This window comes from Solanum stenotomum, unplaced genomic scaffold (assembly GCF_019186545.1).
Source record: "Solanum stenotomum isolate F172 unplaced genomic scaffold, ASM1918654v1 scaffold6733, whole genome shotgun sequence".
NCBI lineage: Eukaryota > Viridiplantae > Streptophyta > Magnoliopsida > Solanales > Solanaceae > Solanum > Solanum stenotomum.
This window is the reverse complement of record NW_026036338.1, coordinates 989,862-1,012,071: the sequence shown is the minus strand read 5'-3', so window position 1 is coordinate 1,012,071 and position 22,210 is coordinate 989,862. Positions and strand designations below refer to the sequence as shown.

General features: G+C 35.2%; 1 protein-coding gene across 1 annotated transcript; it reads right to left on the bottom strand.

Annotated features, from left to right (window-relative positions):
- Positions 1-13,796: 13,796 nt before the first annotated feature.
- Positions 13,797-21,089, bottom strand: LOC125852920 (sucrose synthase 2-like). The gene is made up of 15 exons (XM_049532606.1): positions 20,876-21,089; positions 20,508-20,640; positions 19,645-19,796; positions 19,354-19,546; positions 18,924-19,042; positions 18,598-18,814; positions 17,977-18,072; positions 17,720-17,893; positions 17,293-17,409; positions 17,028-17,194; positions 16,044-16,268; positions 14,809-15,130; positions 14,479-14,723; positions 14,236-14,374; positions 13,797-14,082 (listed from the first exon to the last, which is right to left on the bottom strand). The coding sequence occupies exons 1-15, from the start codon at positions 20,971-20,973 to the stop codon at positions 14,044-14,046; spliced, it is 2,436 nt and encodes an 811-aa protein (XP_049388563.1). The 5' UTR covers positions 20,974-21,089; the 3' UTR covers positions 13,797-14,043.
- Positions 21,090-22,210: the final 1,121 nt, after the last annotated feature.

Genomic DNA, 22,210 nt, shown 5'->3' with positions numbered 1-22,210 from the left:
CCGTTTGACGCAATTTTTTTATTGATTCCTCTTATTTTTTCGAGATCTATTTGAAAAACCCATCCCCTTTACTTGGATTTCCTTTTCTTTTCTCATCATATTTCTACTCGTATACGAATCAGTATAAGGCATATTTTTAAAAATTGGCTGGAGCAAACCGCCTTTAGGTAGTTTGGTTGCGTAGATCTCAAAAAAATAAACGGATTCAAAAAAAAATCGCCTGAAATGGACACCCGAGTCCCGAGTTATGGCAGTTTGAAGTTTCATAAATTCAAAGCTACCTTCACTCTTTAAGGTGCTGAATTTTAAAATGATCGTAACTTTGGGCTCGAGCGTCAGTTTGACGCAATTTTTTTATTGAGTCGTCGTATTTTTTTGAGATCTATTTGAAAAACCCATCCCCTTTATTTGGGTTTCCTTTTTTTTTCTCGTCATATTTCTACTCGTATAAGAATCCGTAAGAGGCATTTTTAGAAAAATCGGCTCGCGCAAACAACCTTTAGGCAGTTTGGTTGCGTAGATTTCAAAAAAATACGCGGATTCAAAAAAATTGCCTGAAACGGACACCCAAGGCCCGAGCTATGGCCGTTTGAAGTTTCATAAATTCAAAGCTACCTTCATTCTTTAAGGTGCTGAATTTTCAATTGGTCGTAACTTTGTGCTCGAGCGTCTATTTGACGCAATTTATTTTTTGATTACTCCTATTTTTTTGAAATCTATTTGAAAAACACATCTCCTTTATTTGAATTTCCTTTTTTTTTTTCTCGTCATATTTCTACTCATATAAGAATCTGTAAAAGGCATTTTAGGAAAAATCGGCTGGCGCAAACCACCTTTAGACAGTTTGGTTGCGTAGATTTCAAAAAAATACGCGAATTCAAAAAAAAATCGCCTGAAACGGACACCCGAGGCCCGAATTATGGCCGTTTGAAGTTTCATAAATTCAAAGCTACGTTCAATCTTTAAGATGCTGAATTTTCAAATGGTCATAACTTTCTGCTCGAACGTCCGTTTGACGCAATTTTTTTTTTGAATCCTCGTATTTTTTTTAAGATCTATTCGAAAAACTCATCGCCTTGATTAGAATTTCCCTTTTTTTTTCTCATAACGTTTCTACACGTATAAGAATCAGTAAAAGACATTTTTTTGATAAACGGCTCACGCAAACCGCTTTTAGGCAGTTTGGTTGCGTAGATATCGAAAAAATACGCGGATTCAAAAGAAAAATCGCCTTAATCGGACAACCGAGGCCCGAGTTATGGCCGTTTGAAGTTTCATAAATTCAAAGCTACCTTCAATCTTTAAGATGCTGAATTTTCAAATGGTCGTAACTTTCGGCTCGAACGTCCGTTTGACGCAATTTTATGTTTGAATACTCGTATTTTTTCGAGATCTATTCGAAAAACCCATCGCCTTTATTAGAATTTCCCTTTTTTTTCTCATGATGTTTCTTCACGTATAAGAATCAGTAAAAGGCATTTTTTTAAAAAAAAAGGCTAGCGCAAACCGCCTTTAGGCAGTTTGGTTGCGTAGATATCGAAAATATACGCAGATTAAAAAAAATCACCTTAATAGGACACCCGAAGCCCGAGTTATGGCCGTTTGAAGTTTCATAAATTCAAAGCTATCTTCAATCTTTAAGATGCTGAATTTTCAAATGGTCGTAACTTTCGGCTCGAACGTCCGTTTGAGGCAATTTTTTTTTTGAATCCTCGTATTTTTACGAGATCCATTCGAAAAACCCATCGCCTTTATTAGAATTTCTCTTTTTTTTCTCATGATGTTTCTACACGTATAAGAATCAGTAAAAGACTTTTTTTCGAAAAACGGCTCCCGCAAACCGCCTTTAGGCAATTTGGTTGCGTAGATATCGAAAATATACGCGGATTCAAAAAAAAATTCCATTAATTGGACACCCGAGGCCCGAGTTATGTCTATTTGAAGTTTCATAAATTCAAAACTACCTTCAATCTTTAAGATGCTGAATTTTCAAATGGTCTTAACTTTTGGCTCGAACGTCCGTTTGACGCAAAAAAAAATTTGAATCCTCGTATTTTTTTGAGATCTATTCGAAAAACCCATCGCCTTATTGGAATATCCCTTTTTTTTCTCATGATGTTTCTACACGTATAAGAATCAGTAAAAGGCGATTTTTAAAAAAACGGCTCGCGCAAACCGCCTTCAGGCAGTTTGGTTACGTAGATATCGAAAAAATACGCGGATTCAAAATAAAAATTGCCATAATCGGTCACCCGAGGCCCGAGTTATGGCCGTTTGAAGTTTCATAAATTCAACACTACCTTCAATCTTTAAGATGCTGAATTTTCAAATGGTCGTAACTTTCGGCACGAACGTCCGTTTGATGCAATTTTTATTTTGAATCCTCATATTTTTTAGAAATCTATTCGAAAAACCCATCGCCTTTATTAGAATTTCCCTTATTTTTTCTCATGACGTTTCTACACGTATAAGAATCAGTAAAAGGCATTTCTTCAAAAAAGGCTCACGCAAACCGCCTTTAAGAAGTTTGGTTGCGTAGATATCAAAAAAATACGCGGATTCAAAAAAAATTGCCTTAATCGGACACCCGAGACCCGAGTTATGGCTGTTTGAAGTTTCATAAATTCAAAGCTACCTTCAATCTTTAAGATGCTGAATTTTCAAATGGTCGTAACTTTCGACTCGAACGTCCGCTTGACGCAATTTTTTTTTTGAATCCTCGTATTTTTTTGAGATATATTCGTAAAACCCATCGCCTTTATAAGAATTTCCCTTTTTTTTCGTCATATTTCTACTCGTATAAGAATCAGTAAAAGGCATTTTTGGAAAACTTTTCTCGCGCAAACCGCTTTTAGTCAGTTTGGTTGCGTAGATCTCAAAAAATACGCGGATTCAAAAAATCTCCCCGAAACGGACACCCGAGGCCCAAGTTATGGCCGTTTGAAGTTTCATAAATTCAAAGCTACCTTCACTTTTTAAGGTGCTAAATTTTTAAATGGTCGTAAGTTTGGGCTCGAGCGTTCGTTTGACGCAATTTTTTTTTGAATCCTCGTATTTTTTCGAGATCTATTTGAAATACCCATCCCCTTTATTTGGATTTCTTTTTTTTTTCTTGTCATATTTCTACTCGTAAAAGAATTAGTAAAAGGCGTTTTTAGAAAAATTGGCTCGCGCAAACCTCATTTACGCAGTTTGGTTGCGTATATCTCAAAAAAATACGCGGATTCAAAAAAAAATCGCCTGAAAAGGACACACGAGGCCCGAGTTATGGCAGTTTGAAAATTCGTAAATTCAAAGCTACCTTCCCTCTTTAAGGTGCTGAATTTTCAAATGGTCTTAACTTTGGGCTTGAGCGTCCGTTTGACGCAAAAAAAATTTTGATTCCTCGTATTTTTTCGAAATCGATTTGAAAAACCCATCCTATTTATTTCTACTTGTATAAGAATCCGTAAAAGGCATTTTTGGAAAAATTGGCTCGCGCAAACAACTTTTAGGCAGTTTGGTTGCATAGATTTCGAAAAAATACACGGATTCAAAAAAAATCGCCTGAAACGGACACCCGAGGCCCGAGTTATGTTGTTTGAAGTTTCATAAATTCAAAGCTACCTTCAATCTTTAAGGTGCTGAATTTTCAATTGGTCGTAACTTTGGGCTCGAGCGTCTGTTTGACGCAATTTATTTTTTGACTACTCCTATTTTTTTGAAATCTATTTGAAAAACACATCTCGTTTATTTGGATTTGCTTTTTTTTTCTCGTCATATTTCTACTCGTATAAGAATCTGTAAAAGGCATTTTAGGAATTATCAGCTCGCGCAAACCACCTTTAGGCAGTTTGCTTGCGTAGATTTCAAAAAAATACGCGGATTCAAAAAAAAATCGCCTCAAACGGACAACCGAGGCCCGAGTTATGGCCGTTTGAAGTTTCATAAATTCAAAGCTACCTTCACTCTTTAAGGTGTTGAATTTTCAAATGGTCGTAACATTGGGCTCGAGCGTCCGTTTGACGCAATTTTTTTATTGATTCCTTGATTTTTTCGAGATCTATTTGAAAAACCCATCCCCTTTATTTAGATTTCCTTTTTTTTCTCGTCATATTTCTACTCGTATAGGAATCAGTAAAAGGCATTTTTGGAAAAATTGGCTAGCGCAAACTGCCTTTAAACAGTTTGGTTGCGTAGATCTCAAAAAATACGCGGATTCAAAAAAAATATCGCCTGAAACGGACACCCGAGGCTCGAGTTATGGCCGTTTGAAGTTTCATAAATTCAAAGCTACCTTCACTCTTTAAGGTGCTGAATTTTCAAATGGTCGTAACTTTGGGCTCGAGTGTCTGTTTAACGCAATTTTGTTTTTGATCCCTCATATTTTTTTGAGATCTATTTGAAAAACCCATTCCCTTTATTTCGATTTCTTTTTTTTTTATCGTCATATTTCTACTCGTATAACAATCAGTAAAAGGCGTCTTAGGAAAAATTGGCTCATGCAAACCACCTTTAGGCAGTTTAGTTGCGTAGATCTCAAAAAAATACGCGAATTCAAAAAAAAATCACCTGAAACGAACACCCGAGGACCGAGTTATGGCCGTTTGAAGTTTCATAAATTCAAAGCTACCTTCACTCTTTAAGGTGCTGAATTTTCAAATGGTCGTAACTTTGGGCTCGAAAGTCCGTTTAACGCAATTTTTTTTTTATTCCTTCTATTTTTTTGAGATCTATTTGAAAAACCCATTCCCTTTATTTGGATTTCCTTTTTGTTTTCTCGTCATATTTCTACTCGTATAAGAATTAGCAAAAGGCATTTTTAGAAAAATCGACTCGCGCAAACCGCCTTTAAACAGTTTGGTTGCGTAGATCTCAAAAAAATACACGGATTCAAAAAAAATATCTCCTGAAACGGACACCCGAGGCCCGACTTATGGCCGTTTGAAGTTTCATAAATTCAAAGCTACCTTCACTCTTTAAGGTGTTGAATTTTCAAATGGTCGTAACTTTGGGCTCGAGTGTTCGTTTGACGCAATTTTTTTATTGATTCCTCGATTTTTTCGACATCTATTTGAAAAACCCATCCCCTTTATTTGGATTTTCTTTATTTTTCTCATCATATTTCTACTCGTATAAGAATCCGTAAAAGGCATTTTTGGAAAAATTGGCTAGCGCAAACTGCCTTTAAACAGTTTAGTTGCGTAGATCTCAAAAAATTACGCGGATTAAAAAAAATATCGCCTGAAACGGACACCCGAGGCCCGAGTTATGGCCGTTTGAAGTTTCATAAATTCAAAGCTACCTTCACTCTTTAAGGTGCTGAATTTTCAAATGGTCGTAACTTTGGGCTCGAGTGTTTGTTTAACGCAATTTTGTTTTTGATTCCTCGTATTTTTTTTGAGATCTATTTGAAAAATCCATCCCCTTTATTTGGATTTCTTTTTTTTTATCGTCATATTTCTACTCGTATGAGAATCAGTAAAAGGCGTCTTAGGAAAAATTAGCTCACGCAAACTACCTTTAGACAGTTTGGTTGCGTAGATCTCAAAAAAATACGCGGATTCAAAAAAAAATCACCTAAAATGAACACCCGATGACCTAGTTATTGCCGTTTGAAGTTTCATAAATTCAAAGCTACCTTCACTCTTTAAGGTGCTGAATTCAAATGGTCGTAACTTTGGGCTCGAGTGTTTGTTTAACGCAATTTTGTTTTTGATCCCTCGTATTTTTTTTGAGATCTATTTGAAAAATCCATCCCCATTATTTGGATTTCTTTTTTTTTATCGTCATATTTCTACTCGTATAAGAATCAGTAAAAGGCGTCTTAGGAAAAATTAGCTCACGCAAACCATCTTTAGGCAGTTTGGTTGCGTAGATCTCAAAAAAATACGCGGATTCAAAAAAAAATCAACTAAAATGAACACCCGAGGACCTAGTTATGGCCGTTTGAAGTTTCATAAATTCAAAGCTACCTTCACTCTTTAAGGTGCTGAATTTTCAAATGATCGTAACTTTGGGCTCGAAAGTCCGTTTAACGCAATTTTTTTTTGATTCCTTCTATTTTTTTGAGATCTATTTGAAAAAACCATTCCCTTTATTTGGATTTCCTTTTTGTTTTCTCGTCATATTTCTACTCGTATAAGAATTAGCAAAAGGCGTTTTTGGAAAAATCGACTCGCGTAAACCGCCTTTAAACAGTTTGGTTGCGTAGATCTCAAAAAAATACACGGATTCAAAAAAAATATCTCCTAAAACGGACACCCGAGACCCGACTTATGGCCGTTTGAAATTTCATAAATTCAAAGCTACCTTCACTCTTTAAGGTGTTGAATTTTCAAATGGTCGTAACTTTGGGCTCGAGCGTCCGTTTGACGCAATTTTTTTATTGATTCCTCGATTTTTTCGAGATCTATTAGAAAATCCCATCCCCTTTATTTGGATTTCCTTTTTGTTTTCTCGTCATATTTCTACTCGTATAAGAATCAGCAAAAGGCGTTTCTGGAAAAATCGACTCGCGCAAACCGCCTTTAAACAGTGTGGTTGCGTAGATCTCAAAAAAATACACGGATTCAAAAAAAATATCTCCTGAAACGGACACCCGAGACCCGAGTTATGGCCGTTTAAAGTTTCATAAATTCAAAGCTACATTCACTCTTTAAGGTGTTGAATTTTCAAATGGTCGTAACTTTGGGCTTGAGCGTCCGTTTGACGCAAATTTTTTTTGATTCCTCGTATTTTTTCGAGATCTATTTGAAAAACCCATCTTCTTTATTTCTACTATTATAAAAATCAGTAAAAGGCATTTTTGGAAAAATTGGCTCGCTCAAACCGCCTTTAGAAAGTTTGGTTGCATAGATCTCGAAAAAATACAAAGGTTCAAAAAAAAAATCGCTTGAAACGGACACCCGAGGCCCGAGTTATAGCCGTTTGAAGTTTCATAAATTCAAAGCTATCTTCACTCTTTAAGGTGCTGAAATTTCAAATGGTCTTAACTTTGGGCTCGAGCGTCCGTTTGACGTAATTTTTTTTTGATTACTCGTATTTTTTCGAGATCTATTTGAAAAATCCATCCTCTTTATTTGGATTTCCTTTTTTTTTTCTCGTCATATTTCTACTCGTATAAGAATCAGTAAAAGACATTTTTGGAAAAATCGGCTCGCGCAAACCACCTTTAGGCAGTTTGGTTGCGTAGATCTCAAAAAAATACGCGAATTGACAAAATAAATCGCCTAAAACGGACATCCGAGGCCCGAGTTATAGCTGTTTGAAGTTTCATAAATTCAAAGCTACCTTCACTCTTTAAGGTGTTGAATTTTCAAATGGTCGTAACTTTGGGCTCGAGCATCCGTTTGACGCAATTTTTTTTTTGATTCCTCGTATTTTTTTGAGATCTATTTGAAAAACCCATCCCCTTTGTTTGGATTTCTTTTTTTTTTTCTCGTCATATTTCTAGTCGTATATGAATTAGTAAAAGGCATTTTTGAAAAAATCAGCTCGCGCAAACCACCTTTGGGCAGTTTGGATGAGTAGATCTAGAAAAAATACGCGGATTCAAAAAAAAAATCGCCTTAAACGGACACCCGAGGCCCAAGTTATGGCCGTTTGAAGTTTCATAAATTCAAAGCTACCTTCACTCTTTAAGGTGCTGAATTTTAAAATGGTCGTATCTTTGGGCTCGAGCGTCCGTTTGACGCAATTTTTTTTTGATTCCTCGTTTTTTTGGATATCTATTTGATAAACCCATCCCCTTTATTTTGATTTCCTTTTTTTTTTCTCGTCATATTTCTACTCGTATAAGAATCTGTAAAAGATGTTTTTTGCAAAAATTGGCTCGCGCAAACCGCCTTTTGGCAATTTGGTTGCGTATATCATGAAAAAATACATGGATTCAAAAAAAAAATCGCCTGAAACGGACACTCGAGGCCCGAGTTATGGCCGTTTGAAGTTTCATAAATTCAAAGCTACCTTCACTCTTTAAAGTGCTGAATTTTCAAATGGTCGTAACTTTGGGCTCGAGCGTCCGTTTGATGCAATTTTTTTTTGAATTCCTTGTATTTTTTCGAGATATATTTGAAAAACACATCCCCTTTATTTGGATTTCCTTTTTTTTTCTCATCATATTTCTACTCATAAAAGAATGAATAAAAGTGTTTTTGGAAAAATTGGCTCGCGCAAACCGCTTTTAGACGGTTTTGTTGCCTAGATCTCGAAAAAATACGCGAATTCAAAAAAAATCTTCTAAAATGGACATCCGAGGCCCGAGTTATGGCTGTTTGAAGTTTCATAAATTCAAAGCTACCTTTAATCTTTAAGATGTTGAATTTTCAAATGGTTGTAACTTTGGCTCGAACGTCCGTTTGACCTAATTTTTATGTTGATTCTTTGTATTTTTACGAGATCCATTTGAAAACCCATCCCAATTATTTGGATTTCCTTTTGTTTTTCCCGTCATATTCCTACTCATATAACAATTAATAAAAGGCGTTTTTAGAAAAATTGGCAGGCACATACTGCCTAAAGGCAGTTTGGTTGAGTAGATCTCAAAAAAATACGCGGAGTCAAAAAAAAATCGCATGAAACGGACACACGAATCCCAAGTTATGGTCGTTTGAAGTTTCATAAATTCAAAGCTACTTTCAATCTTTAAAATACTGAATTTTAAAATGGTCGTAACTTTGGGCTCAAGCGTCCGTTTGGCGCAATTTTTTTTTGATTCCTCGTATTTTTTCGAGATCTATTTGAAAAACTCATCCCCTTTATTTGGATTTCCTTTTCTTTTTCTCGTCATATTTCTACTCGTATAAGAATCAGTAAAAGGCATTTTTGGAAAAATCGGCTCGCGCAAACCATTTTTAGGCAGTTTGGTTGCATAAATCTCAAAAAAATACATAGATTAAAAAAAAAATTGCCTGAAACGGACACCCGAGGCCCTAGTTATGGCCGTTTGAAGTTCTTCATAAATTCAAAGTTACCTTCACTCTTTAAGGTGTTGAATTTTCAAATGGTCGTAACTTTGGGCTCGAGCATCCGTTTGACGCGAATTTTTTTTTAATTCCTCGTATTTTTTCGAGATCTATTTGAAAAATCCATCCCCTTTATTTGGATTTCCTTTTTTTTTCTCGTCATATTTCTACTCGTAAAAGAATCAGTAAAAGGTGTTTCTGGAAAAATTGACTCGTGCAAACCGCATTTAGGCACTTTGGTTGCGTAGATCTCAAAAAAATACGCGGATTCAAAAAATGAATCGCCTGAAACGGACATCCGAGGCCCGAGTTATGGCCGTTTGAAGTTTCATAAATTCAAAGGTATCTTCACTCTTTAAGGTGCTGAATTTTCAAATGGTCGTAACTTTGGGCTCGAGCGTCCGTTTGACGCAATTTTTTTTTGATTCCTTGTATTTTTTGAGATATATTTGAAAAACTCATCCCCTTTATTTGGATTTCCTTTTTTTTTCTCATCATATTTCTACTCATAAAAGAATAAATAAAAGGTGTTTTTGGAAAAATCGGCTCGCGCAAACCGCTTTTAGATGATTTTGTTGCGTAGATCTCAAAAAAATACGCGAATTCAAAAAATAAATCACCTGAAACGGACATCTGAGGCCCGAGTTATGGCCGTTTGAAGTTTCATAAATTCAAAGGTATCTTCACTCTTTAAGGTGCTGAAATTTCAAATGGTCGTAACTTTGGGCTCGAGCGTCTGTTTGACGCAATTTTTTTTTGATTCCTTGTATTTTTTCGAGATCCATTTGAAAAACCCTTCCCCTTTATTTGGATTTCCTTTTTTTTCTCGTCATATTTCTACTCCTATAAGAATCAGTAAAAGGCATTTTTTGGAAAAATGGCTTGCGCAAACCACCTTTATGCAGTTTGGTTGCGTAAATATGAAAAAAATACGCAAATTCAAAAAAAAATCGCCTGGAAAGGACAACTGAGGCCCGAGTTATGGCCGTTTGAAGTTTTTCATAAATTCAAAGTTACCTTCACTCTTTAAGGTGTTGAATTTTCAAATGGTCGTAACTTTGGGCTCGAGCATCCATTTGACGCAATTTATTTTTTGATTCCTCGTATTTTTTCGAAATCTATTTGAAAAACCCATCCTCTTTGTTTGGATTTCTTTTTTTTTCTCGTCATATTTCTAGTCGTATAAGAATTAGTTAAAGGCATTTTTGGAAAAATCAGCTTGCGTAAACCTCCTTTGGGCAGTTTGGTTGCGTAGATCTCGAAAAAATACGCTGATTCAAAAAAGAATCGCCTGAAATGGACACCCGAGACCCGAGTTATGGCCGATTGAAGTTTCATAAATTCAAAGCTACATTCACTCTTTAAGGTGCTGAATTTTCAAATGGTCGTAACTTTGGGCTCGAGCGTCCGTTTGACGCAATTTTTTTTGATTCCTCGTTTTTTTTTTATATCTGTTTGAAAAACCCATCCCCTTTATTTTGATTTCCTTTTTTTTTTCTCGTCATATTTCTACTCGTATAAGAATCAGTAAAAGGCATTTTTGGAAAAATCAGCTCGCGCAAACCTCCTTTAGGAAGTTTGGTTGCGTAGATCTCGAAAAAATACACGGATTCAAAAAAAATCGCCCGAAACGGACACTCGAGGCCCGAGTTATGGCCGTTTGAAGTTTCATAAATTCAAAGCTACCTTCACTCTTTAAGGTGTTGAATTTTCAAATGGTCATAACTTTGGGCTCGAGCGTCCGTTTGACGCAATTTTTTTTTGATTCCTTGTATTTTTTTGAGATGTATTTTAAAACTCATCCCCTTTATTTGGATTTCCTTTTTTTTTTCTCATCATATTTCTACTCATAAAAGAATGAATAAAAGTGTTTTTGGAAAAATCGGCTCGCGCAAACCGCTTTTAGACAGTTTTGTTGCCTAGATCTCAAAAAAATACGCGGATTCTAAAAAAATCTTCTAAAATGGACATCCAAGGCCCGAGTTATGGCCGTTTGAAGTTTCATAAATTCAAAGCTACCTTCAATCTTTAAGATGTTGAATTTTCAAATGGTCGTAACTTTGGGCTCGAATGTCCGTTTGACGCAATTTCTTTTTTGATTCCTCATATTTTTTCGAGATCTATTTGAAAATCCCATCCCCTTTATTTGAATTTCCTTTTTTTTCTAATCATATAAGAATGAATAAAAGGCGTTTTTGGAAAAATTGGTTCTCTGAAACGGCCTTTCGGCAGTTTGGTTGCATAGATCTCGAAAAAAATCGCAGATCTAAAAAAAATCGCCTGAAACGTCATCCGAGGCCCGAGTTATGGCCGTTTGACGTTTCATAAATTCAAAGCTACCTTCAATCTTCAAGATGCTGAATTTTTAAATGGTCGCAACCTTTGTCTCGAATGTCCGTTTGACGCAATTTTTTCTTTGATTCCTCGTATTTTTTTGAGATCTATTTGAAAACTCCATCCCCTTTATTTGAATTTCCTTTTTTTTCTCATCATATTTCTACTCATATAAGAATGAATAAAAGGCATTTTGGAAAAATCGGCTAGCTTAAACCGCCTTTTGGCAGTTTGGTTGCATAGATCTCGAAAAAATAAGCAGATTCAAAAAAAATCGCCTAAAACGGACATCCGAGGCCCGAGTTATGGACGTTTGAAGTTTCATAAATTCAAAGCTACCTTCAATCTTTAAGATGCTGAATTTTCAAATGGTCGTAACTTTGGGCTCGAATGTCCGTTTGACGCAAATTTTTTTTGACTCATCATATTTTTTCGAGATCTATTTGAAAAGCACATCCCCTTTATTTGAATTTCCTTTTTTTTCTCATCATATTTCTACTCATATAAGAATGAATAAAAGTCATTTTTGGAAAAATCGGCTCGCTCAAACTGCCTTACGACAGTTTGGTTGCGTAGATTTTGAAAAAATATGAAGATTCAAGGAAAAATCGCCTGAAACGGACATTCGAGGCCCGAATTATGGCCGTTTGAAGTTTCATAAATTTAAAACTATCTTCAATCTTTAAAATGCTGATTTTTCAAATGTTCGTAACTTTGGGCTAGAATGTCCGTTTGATGCAATTTCTTTTTTGATTTCTCGTATTTTTTTGAGATCTATTTGAAAAACCCATCTCCTTTATTTGAATTTCCTTTTTTTTTTTCTCATCATATTGCCACTCATATAAGAATGAATAAAAGACGTTTTTGGAAAAATTGGTTCTCTGAAACGGCCTTTCGGCAGTTTGGTTGCATAGATCTCAAAAAAATACACAGATTTAAAAAAAATCGCCTGAAACGGACATTCGAGGCCTGAGTTATTGCTGTTTGAAGTTTCATAAATTCAAAGCTACCTTCAATCTTTAAGATGCTGAATTTTCAAATGGTCGTAACTTTGAGCTCGAATGTTCGTTTGATGCAATTTTTTTTTGATTCCTCGTATTTTTTGGAGATCTATTTGAAAAGTCCTTCCCCTTTATTTGAATTTCCTTTTTTTCTCATCATATTTCTACTCATATAAGAATGAATAAAAGGCGTTTTTGGAAAAACGGCTCTCTCAAACGGCCTTATGGCAGTTTGGTTGCATAGATATCGAAAAAATACGCAGATTCAAAAAAAATTGCCTGAAACGGACATTCGAGACCCGAGTTATGGCCGTTTGAAGTTTCATAAATTCAAAGCTACCTTCAATCTTTAAGATGCTGAATTTTCAAATAGTTGTAACTTTGGGCTCGAATGTCCGTTTGACGCAAAAAATTTTTGATTCCTCGTATTTTTTTGAGATCTATTTGAAAAGCCCATCCCCTTTATTTGAATTTCCTTTTTTTTCTCATCATATTTCTACTCATATAAGAATGAATAAAAGGAGTTTTTTGAAAATTCGGATCTCTGAAACTGCCTTTCGACAGTTTGGTTACGTAGATCTCGAAAAAATACGAAGATTAAAAAAAAATTGCCTGAAACGGACATTCGAGGCCCGAGTTATGGCCGTTTGAAGTTTTATAAATTCAAAGCTACCTTCAATCTTTAAGATGCTAAATTTTCAAATGGTCGTAACAAGTGTTATCAGAGTCAGGTGCAATGGTTTGTGATGGAACCAGATTAAAAATTGGGTGTTTATCTTGGCGGGTGTAGCTCTAGCAGCAACCTTTCTGACAATAATGAAGATTTTTGTTGGAGAAATTATTTCAGAGAGGTTCTCTGTGTCGAGACATAGATTCCATCCTCTCTGTGTCGAGACGTAGATTTGATGGAGGATATTATGGAGAAGAGATGCAAGATCCTAAAGATTATGTGAAAAAGGTGGACAAATTTATTTTGTTAGAAATTCAGGCCAAGGAGAAGATTTGTTGGGTTTTATTTGCTCTGATTTCTTACTATAAATTTTTGGAAATAGTCGTTTTCTTGTAGGAATGGTTTTAAGACTCTATAAATATAAGTTTGTTTCTTCTAACTTAATCATCATTCACAATGTAGTCCTAGGATTTTGAGAGTTGTGGTTATGGAGGAGAATTTTGTGTACCTCCTTGTATTCCGAGTAAATTGATTGAGGTTATTTCTCTCTATATTTTGTACTCTCATATTTATAGTGAATTTCTCATCCCCTTTGTGGACGTAGATCAATTGACCGAACCACATTAAATCTTTGTGTCTTTTGATATTTTTCTCGTTTGTCTTGTAACTCATTATCTTTCGAGATTTGCTTTGCTAGCTTTCGCATTACACTTATTTTCAGTCCTAACACTATGAGCACATTAAGTGAATATTGATGATCTATGCCAATCCTCTAGGAGCAAATTACGTAACAACTTGACACAACAATATACCCAGTTTGATCCCATAATCGACGACACCGATCTGAAGAGTGCAAATAATGTGGTATTCCCTAATAATACAACTTTTTAACCAAGTAAAAACTGAGTGCACATTAGTTTTAACTGCAACAAGAAGATAAAAACATGATCATAGAGTGCATATCAGCTACCCCCACTGGGGCAGCACATTGCTTTTTTTTACATAACATTTATGTCTTTATTTTACTAGCTGCTCTTCTCGATCCACGTTATTATTTCTTTGCAAATTCCTCCAATGCTTGCACCACCATTGCTCAGTGCTTGTCATCAATTGCTAGAGGAACAGATTTTACCTGGAAAAAGAGGGAAAGCTTTACATGAAACGTCTCGAAAAGTCCTCTCAACAGCCCCAGCCCCAAGCGCGGACATGTTTAGGCGTATAATAGTACTTGAACTGCATTTATATTTTGATTGAGGAACTGAATATGAGCTAAAAAGGACCTCACCAACTCGCGGAACTTGAGAATGTAAAACATCTCGAGGTATCGTCTAGTTTCACGCCTCTCGAGTTTTGAAACAAGCTTCCAGAAACCATATACACCAGCCAAAGTCATCAGCCTCTCCGAGTAAATTTTCCATGTATACCTTAAAATTTGGTTGAATATTAGAAAGTGAGCAATGCGGAAGTTAATTTCCATTCAAATAAACATTTGTTAATCTTCTTTATATACATGTATACAACTACAAACCTGTCGAGAATCCTTTGTAGGCCAGATGCAGATATATTTTCCCAGTGAGTAGGATTTTGTTCGCATCGTTGGAAGAATTCTACCATGAGCTCAGCAGCTTTATTGGGATGATAAGGATCTATATGGTACCCGGATACACCATCCTGAATGATCTCCATAGGACCACCATGACAAGTTGCAAATGTTGGAAGACCACAAGTCATAGCTTCAACCACCGTGAGTCCAAACGCTTCATAAAACGCAGGCTAAAAGGAAGATATGTATTTTTCATGATAACCACCTCTAGGAGAATGAAAGGGGAGATGATACAATACGATACAAGCATCATACCTGAACAAATATACCTCTCTTGTCAGCTATATAGCGATAGAGCTCACCATTACGTGCCCGGTTCATTTGGGCTGATATCCATCTGAATTGACCATCCAAGCTATGTTCCTTCATAAGAGCATGCATCTTCTCAATTTCTGCTATTTCTTCTCTATCATTGGATTTCTTTACATCGTTGTATCCAGCTACTACAACAAGGTTAGCCAATTCCCTGAGTGTGGCATTTTTAGCATAGCACTCAACTAATCCCGTAATGTTCTTGACCCGGTCAAGCCTTGCCATTGAAAAAATTATCGGCTTTGATTGATCATTCAGGTTGCCTCTGTAATAAAAAAGAGTAATGACATCAATCAACAACCAATTTACTGATCACTGCCCATCAGAAGCAAAGAGCAAAAAACCAATACAATATTTTATGTGGTACTCCCTCTGTTTCAATTTTATTTGGAGAAAACCATTGAAAGGGTTAAGCTTTTACTAGGAGCCACTTTGTCCCTTGATCTTCCACCAAAGTCATCGATAATTAACTATGTGATCGAGGGTTGTTTATCAGAAGCAGGTGCAAGTACTAAGACATCGATTTTGTTGCCTTATTTGGATCTCGGGATCCAATGAGCAACCTTTATAAAGGTATAAAAGCTATCAGCCTATTACATTGACATTTAATTTTGACTAGTGAAAACTTCAACAACAACAACATACCCAACGTAATCCCACAAGTGGGGTCTGAGAAATGTCGTATGTACACAGACTTTATCCCTACCTTAGGAGATAGAAAGGTTGTTTCCTATAGACCCTCAGCAAAAGTAAAAACAGTTCGAAAAAAAGAAAATAACAGGAGAGAAGAAACCAAGACAAAATGCTAAAGACAGTCACTAGAAAGGAACAACCACTACAACAAAATAATACAGCAGTAGAAGTGCAAGAAAGACTGAATAGTAACAGAAATGGAATAACAAGAAACTTCCAGAGTAATATTAGGACTACTTATATACGACTACTTATATGAAGGAAAAAGCAAAATAAGAAAGCAGAAAAAGGAATTAGGGACATCTACGGCTGGTTCTCTTCTTCCCCTCATACAATATCCAGGGCATTGTGAGCAAATATCATTAGGAGTTCATTTGTGGATAATCATATCATGCCCTCCTTTTCTAATGTAGGGGTGTTGGGTTCATTTTATACAAATCGTTATATATATTCCAAATTATGAGGACAGATGAATGGCCACTTACATATGCACTTCATTCTGCTCGGGATCAAATAACAACTTCTCAATCGAGGGATGCAAAGATGTCAGTCTCTTTTCCTTGTCAGAATATGGGAAGTAAATTGTCATGTCAGCTCCAGGAGACACTATATTGAATTTGGGATCGAAAACATCAATGCCATGGACAACACGATATAGGCCTGGGAGAGTGAAAGCAGTATGACTCTCATACTGACCAACAGTATTCTTCCTGAAACAAGCCGCTATCAGATTCCAAGCAAGCCATCTAATGTCTAACATCATTATGTCGCTTGAATATTAAACGTGTAAACATAGTGGTGTAATTAAGCAATCTGCATGAACTCTAAAGACAATATTATAGCCAAGCCAAATTGTATACAATATAGGATTCAGTATCCAGATCATGATCGATGGCACATCAATGTTCACATCCATATGGAATTATATACACGTGGTTACAAGCTAAAACAATTTCTACATACAATTTTTTACAAGTCTCAACAATCCATTGAGGATGTTACATTTCTCTGTTCTTTTTTCGCTTGCTTACAAGGTGAATAACATCCACATTACTTGTTATTTATTAACATTGGACATTCATGAAGCAAAACATCTACTTATTTTCAAGCATCCAACGATATCAACTAGGCGTTCATTTTTATATTTTTTGAGTTTCAGCCATGTAAACACGATCAACAGGAAGAAAAGCCCAAACATATATAAGAAATAGACAGATGAAATGTAAATTGCCACACATAAAAATATAGTTGCAGTATCATCCTACTCGACAGATAATGAAACAAGTTCTAGCTCAAACACGACAAATTATATCTGATTACAAGCTCAAATCGTTTCTTCAATAACAAAATAAAATTGTGGAACAATTCACAGATATTATGACAAGGTTACCAATCACAGTTCCTCAAATCATGATATCGAATTAAAAATGGACTCAATAAAAAACCAGGGCCATATTAAGATGACTTACGTTCCTGCAATCTCTTGATAGGTACTAGTGATTATGAAATCTGAATGATTCATTGACAGTAGATCAGCAGTAAACTGACATGAAAAATGATATTTCTCCTCAAATTTTTTCCAATAGATGTCAGAATCAGGATACTTTGTTTTCTCCAAAGCATGAGCAATGGTACACTGGGAAATAAAGGTGGCGGCAAAGTATTAAATTAGTATTGCAGATACATAGCATCAAGACATTGTGCTAGCCAGGTAAAGAATCACGTCTTTCCTACCTGTGTGATGCCCATTTTATATGCTAACAGGGAGGCAACTAAATTTCCATCACTGTAGTTGCCAATAATCAGATCGGGTACTCCCTGGAGCTCAGCAGACATTTCACCTGCCACGTCCTGGTCAAGAATTGACATGGAAATGTTAGCTGGGAAATTTACCGTACATAGAAAGGTCCTGAGAAATTATGGAAGGGCGAGTATGTCTTCTTCCAATATATATAGGCAGAAAAGACACGAGAAGTGTGCTATCCAGTATGTTAAACCAACAAATGTACTTGATGACCAAACGTTATCCATTTATCAACGTGTTGGCAAACACAACAGTTGGCTACAAGTTCGCACAATTTGTGCTAATTGCCATCGTTCGCTTAAGCACACTGAACAAACATCAGCAACAAACGGTGATTTCCAAAGACAAAGAGGTTACCTCAGTAAACTTCTCCAGGTAAGGCCATACATCAAACCTAGATATCCATTTATGAAGGATTCCATTTTCTGTCCTAAAAGGGACACGTAAAATATGTGAGTATTCAGTTCCACTAATTCTCTCCAACCGCTGGTTGCACGTGGTTCCTTTAGCATCAGGTATCAGTCGGGTGACCTTTTGCAATCAAAGAAAGCATATTTATGTCAATTGCAATCCCAGAAACCAAATTAGAGTTTGCATAACATACATGTACTCACAACAAGGATTCTAGGCTTGAAGTTGAGTCCTTGTTGCTTTATTCTAAGGAGCATTTCGGCCTCCAAAGCACGCACTTGATCCAGTATATAGACAACCTGTGAATCACCAAAAGGGGAACAAATTCAAGGAAAACCATGGATGATACTTCAGTAACATTACACAGTGCTTGGCACTGCCAAAAATTAATATGACTGAGCTTTCCAACACTGCTCTAGCTTCTGCAAGATTATACGAACTATATCAACTGCAATAGAGTGTGCCTGCTCAAGTCTACTGCAAGAAAGAACTGAATGGTCCCGTATTAACCTTTATGTCCAAAGTTAAACTGGAATATCTAGGGATGATTCAGCAGTATAATTTGCAGGAAGAGGAAATAAACCAAATGTAACAATTAGAATTTCCAACAAAGATAAGTCTTCTCCATTAATACTAAATAGAAGATGAGATAATTCTTTTTTTTTCTCCAGTTCTTTAGATTGTAGGAAAAACTAGGTGACAATGTTTATGGGGAAGAGGAACTAGATGACAGATAACTGTTTAAAGGGAATATCCCAAAAAAAGATTGGAGCTGTACGCAAACGAGTTTACATAATACAAGACCCCTTTCTCCCTGTTATTACCTGTCCACCAGTGTCCGGCAAACCCAAGACATTTGCTTGACCAAAGTATCCATGAGGAGATAATATGACAACATTGAACACCATTGGTAATCTACCAAGAAAAGTCTCCAAGGTTGAGGGATCAGGAGCCTGAAGAATGTCAGAAAGCAGATGCATAGTCTCCAAAACACGTTTTGCAGTATCACCCCAACCTTTCTCAAAGCCCATTTCTTGCAATCTGCATCCACATGGTTCCATAAACAAGATTTCAGCTCCTGTATTTCTTTAATTTTCTTGACCAATTACCTACACTTGTAAGAAAACAAAACAAATATGTACAAACTCACGCATATTCAAACTCAGTATAGGGTGTATCTGGTGGTAGCTTTGAGAGATAATCATCTGCTTTATTAAGAGACGACTCCAGCCTGGAGATTCGCTGTATACGTTCATTCAACATCAAGACCTGCATAGATAGACAATCCATCTTACAAATAGAAGTAGTAATACTTCTTGAACATTTTTCATGTGAGATAATATTATTCCCAAATGTCAAACTGTTACATAAACTATTATCCATCAAGTGGGAAAAATAAAAAGTAATGGTGTGTTCTTCATCCAGCAATACAAGTACAATAGCGGATAGTTTGTTGATGATGAAATTCAACTAGGACCATTTACATATCTTACAATGGTTGCACGTACTGAAAGATGTGAGTGGTAGACAATCAGGGACAAGCAGACATTTACAAAGGAAAAACTGGTCACGGTACTTACATTCCCTTTATGATTGTGTCCTCTAAGGAAATCAAGTAACGGGTCGAGAGATTCTTTGCTGCGAAACATGTTTGAGGACAAATGACGGTTGAGGAATTGGACTCCATTTCCAATGGATGAAGAGCGTGATGGACGAGGAACTGATGCATTAAATGGCTCAAAATCCAGCTCAAGCACAAAGAGATTATTATCCCTAGCATACAGTTGAAACCAACAAATTTTGTAAAGATATAAAACTTGTGCAAGTTTTAAAATGTTTCATATTTGCAATAGGGATGAGAAAGAACTTACTCTCCATCCACAAGTTCTTCTTTGAAACGGAGATATTCAGGAATAGTCAATTGTTCAACACTCATATCATATACGTTAACACGAACATATTCCCAAACACCTGGCCTTGGACGAACTGCTATAGCAACAAATGGTGGGAGCACAATGGCTTCCTATTTTGACGACAAAGCAAAATAAATTACTTGTTAGCTAAACGAACAAGAAATTCAGTCAGAGACAAGTAAAACCATGGATCCCTATTTTAGGCGTAGAATCTTGGTGAAACAATGGTGTAACCTATTAAAGAATGAAACATCAAAAGATGCTCTGTCATTAAGCAACTTATTCAAACCTATGTTGTTCGGATTCTTCCAAAATGATGACGGGTGTTTGTCAAATCCTCCAAAAATAGTAGATTCTTGGAGGATCCGTCACAATTGCGGCAACATTGTTGGAAAGTTTGAGCAACATAGATTCAAACAGTAAAATGAGTGTATATTAGTCGTCACATGAAGACAGAGGCAGGTGCAACCTGGTTTATTGGTTTATTAAGTTCAACTGAACCCAGCATTTTCGTCACGGAGCTCAAGTATAAGTACAAATTTGCAAATAGTTTCAACAAACACTAAATCATGACCCCCATAATTATTTGAAAAGTGGATGGATTCAAGAAAAGGATTTAAAGGTTTGAACATATCATGTTTAAATTCTGAATGCGGGTAGGATCAGAAAATCGAAAAAGTTGATGACTGAAGATAAAATGAACACCATGTTTTAGATATTATTTCTTCAATCTTGAAGAGACTCTCTCTTCATACATACATACATACATAATAAAGCGAATAAAAAAAATGATTTTTTAAGTCATGTGTTTCAAGTTATACCTGAGTAGATTTCAAGATTTCACAAAAGGGGCCTTCTTTGAGCTTTTCACAAGCAGTGTCATCACATACAGCACTATTGAACTCATCAATTAAGTGATGAGGTTGCAATATCCCCTTCCCCTGCGCCACATATCTTAAAACCAACAAACACACATACATAAATCACTAAAACTAGATAACCCTTGAAACTTCTCCAATTATATTAAAAACAACACACACACAGACATAAAGTGGAACACAAATATATATTTCTCAGTTAATAATAGTTACTTATTATTTATCAATCCCAAATCAACTAAGATATGAAGAACCCATCAAAAGAAAAGAAAAAGAGGTGTATATATGTAAAGTATAGTTCATGTTTGTACCTCGACAGGAGAGCCACTAGCTGATTACGGTGAGCAGATAGAGTATCCTCAACTCTCTCTCTCATACTAGGTACTCTTGTGAACTTTGGATTCGACATTGATATGAAATACAATGAGGAGACCTTGTAGAAGATCAGGAGGTTTCTTATACTATCTTATATCTAAAAAAAAAATTCTTATTCTTTATAATTATTCTGAATCCTGAAATAAATAGAAAAAATTATGCAAAGTTGTACAATATATAGAAAAAATTCTGAATCCTGAAATAAATAGAAAAAATTATGCAAAGTCGTACAATATATAGAAAAAGGTGGCGGTTTGCTGCGTAATCCATTTGCTTTGGACCCACACAGCCCATTGGCACACTGTATTTCTGTAACAGTAATACTATCATTCTTTGTCCGATGAGGTCCCCTTTGATTTGTACTGTCATTTCATATTAGCTAAATTATTAAAAATATTTTTCATAAAGTAAAATTAGTTTAGTTTTTATTATAAGCCAAAAAAATACTTTTTATTTATTAATTTGGGGTACATAAAGAGGAAAGTAAGATTTAATTTATTCAGTTAACTTTTTTAAAACTTATTTAAATAATAAATAATAATATATAATTTTTAATTTTAACTTTCACGACAAAATTTTTAAAAAAAAAGATAAAAAAGGAGAGACTATGATTAATATGAAACCAGGGTACATTATGTTGGAACAAAATTCGAAACTTCTCTTCCCACCCTATCCAATCCAATATATATCCAGGAGAAAACTGATTTACGTCTCTTCCTTTATGGTTGCGGATGTGATATGTCGCTCTATTTACCGTTTAAATTATTTATTCTTCCGATCAATAATAATTGTTCATTATATTAAAAATAATTATTTAATAATATTTGTTTAATTTAAAAAATTAAGAGATAATTTACTTTTTATATTTATTTTACCTTTACTATTAAATAATATTTATCATCTAACATATTTCTCAAAACAATAAATTTAATAAAGTCAAAAAATAAAATAACAATATTACCCCTATTAATACTTTTTAAAGGATATGTCAATTTAATAATGAACAACTATTATTAAATGGAATAACTTTTTTTATATTACCCTTATAATCAGTTCTTTTTGAATTGTTCTTTTTGTTTGTAAAATTTCCAAGAAATTTTCTGAAAGGTGAACTAATAAAATTATTTTATTATTGATGATTTCTTAAGTATTATATTTATATAAAATAGAAAATTCGATTAATATGGGAGGAAGGGATTAGGGAGTAGATTATTATATCTAATTATTTATAATAAGTGAAATTAATACTTTAAAGAAATAAAATTGTGTAG

Excerpts from the sequence above, each read along its gene's own strand:
- LOC125852920 (XM_049532606.1), bottom strand. The coding sequence starts at position 20,973 with ATGTCGAATCCAAAGTTCACAAGAGTACCTAGTATGAGAGAGAGAGTT. Across the intron at positions 18,815-18,923 it reads TATACTGAGTTTGAATATGC|ATTGCAAGAAATGGGCTTTG; the intron begins GTGAGTTTGTAC and ends ATGTGGATGCAG. Across the intron at positions 14,083-14,235 it reads TTCTCAAGTTCCGCGAGTTG|GTAAAATCTGTTCCTCTAGC; the intron begins GTGAGGTCCTTT and ends CTCTTTTTCCAG.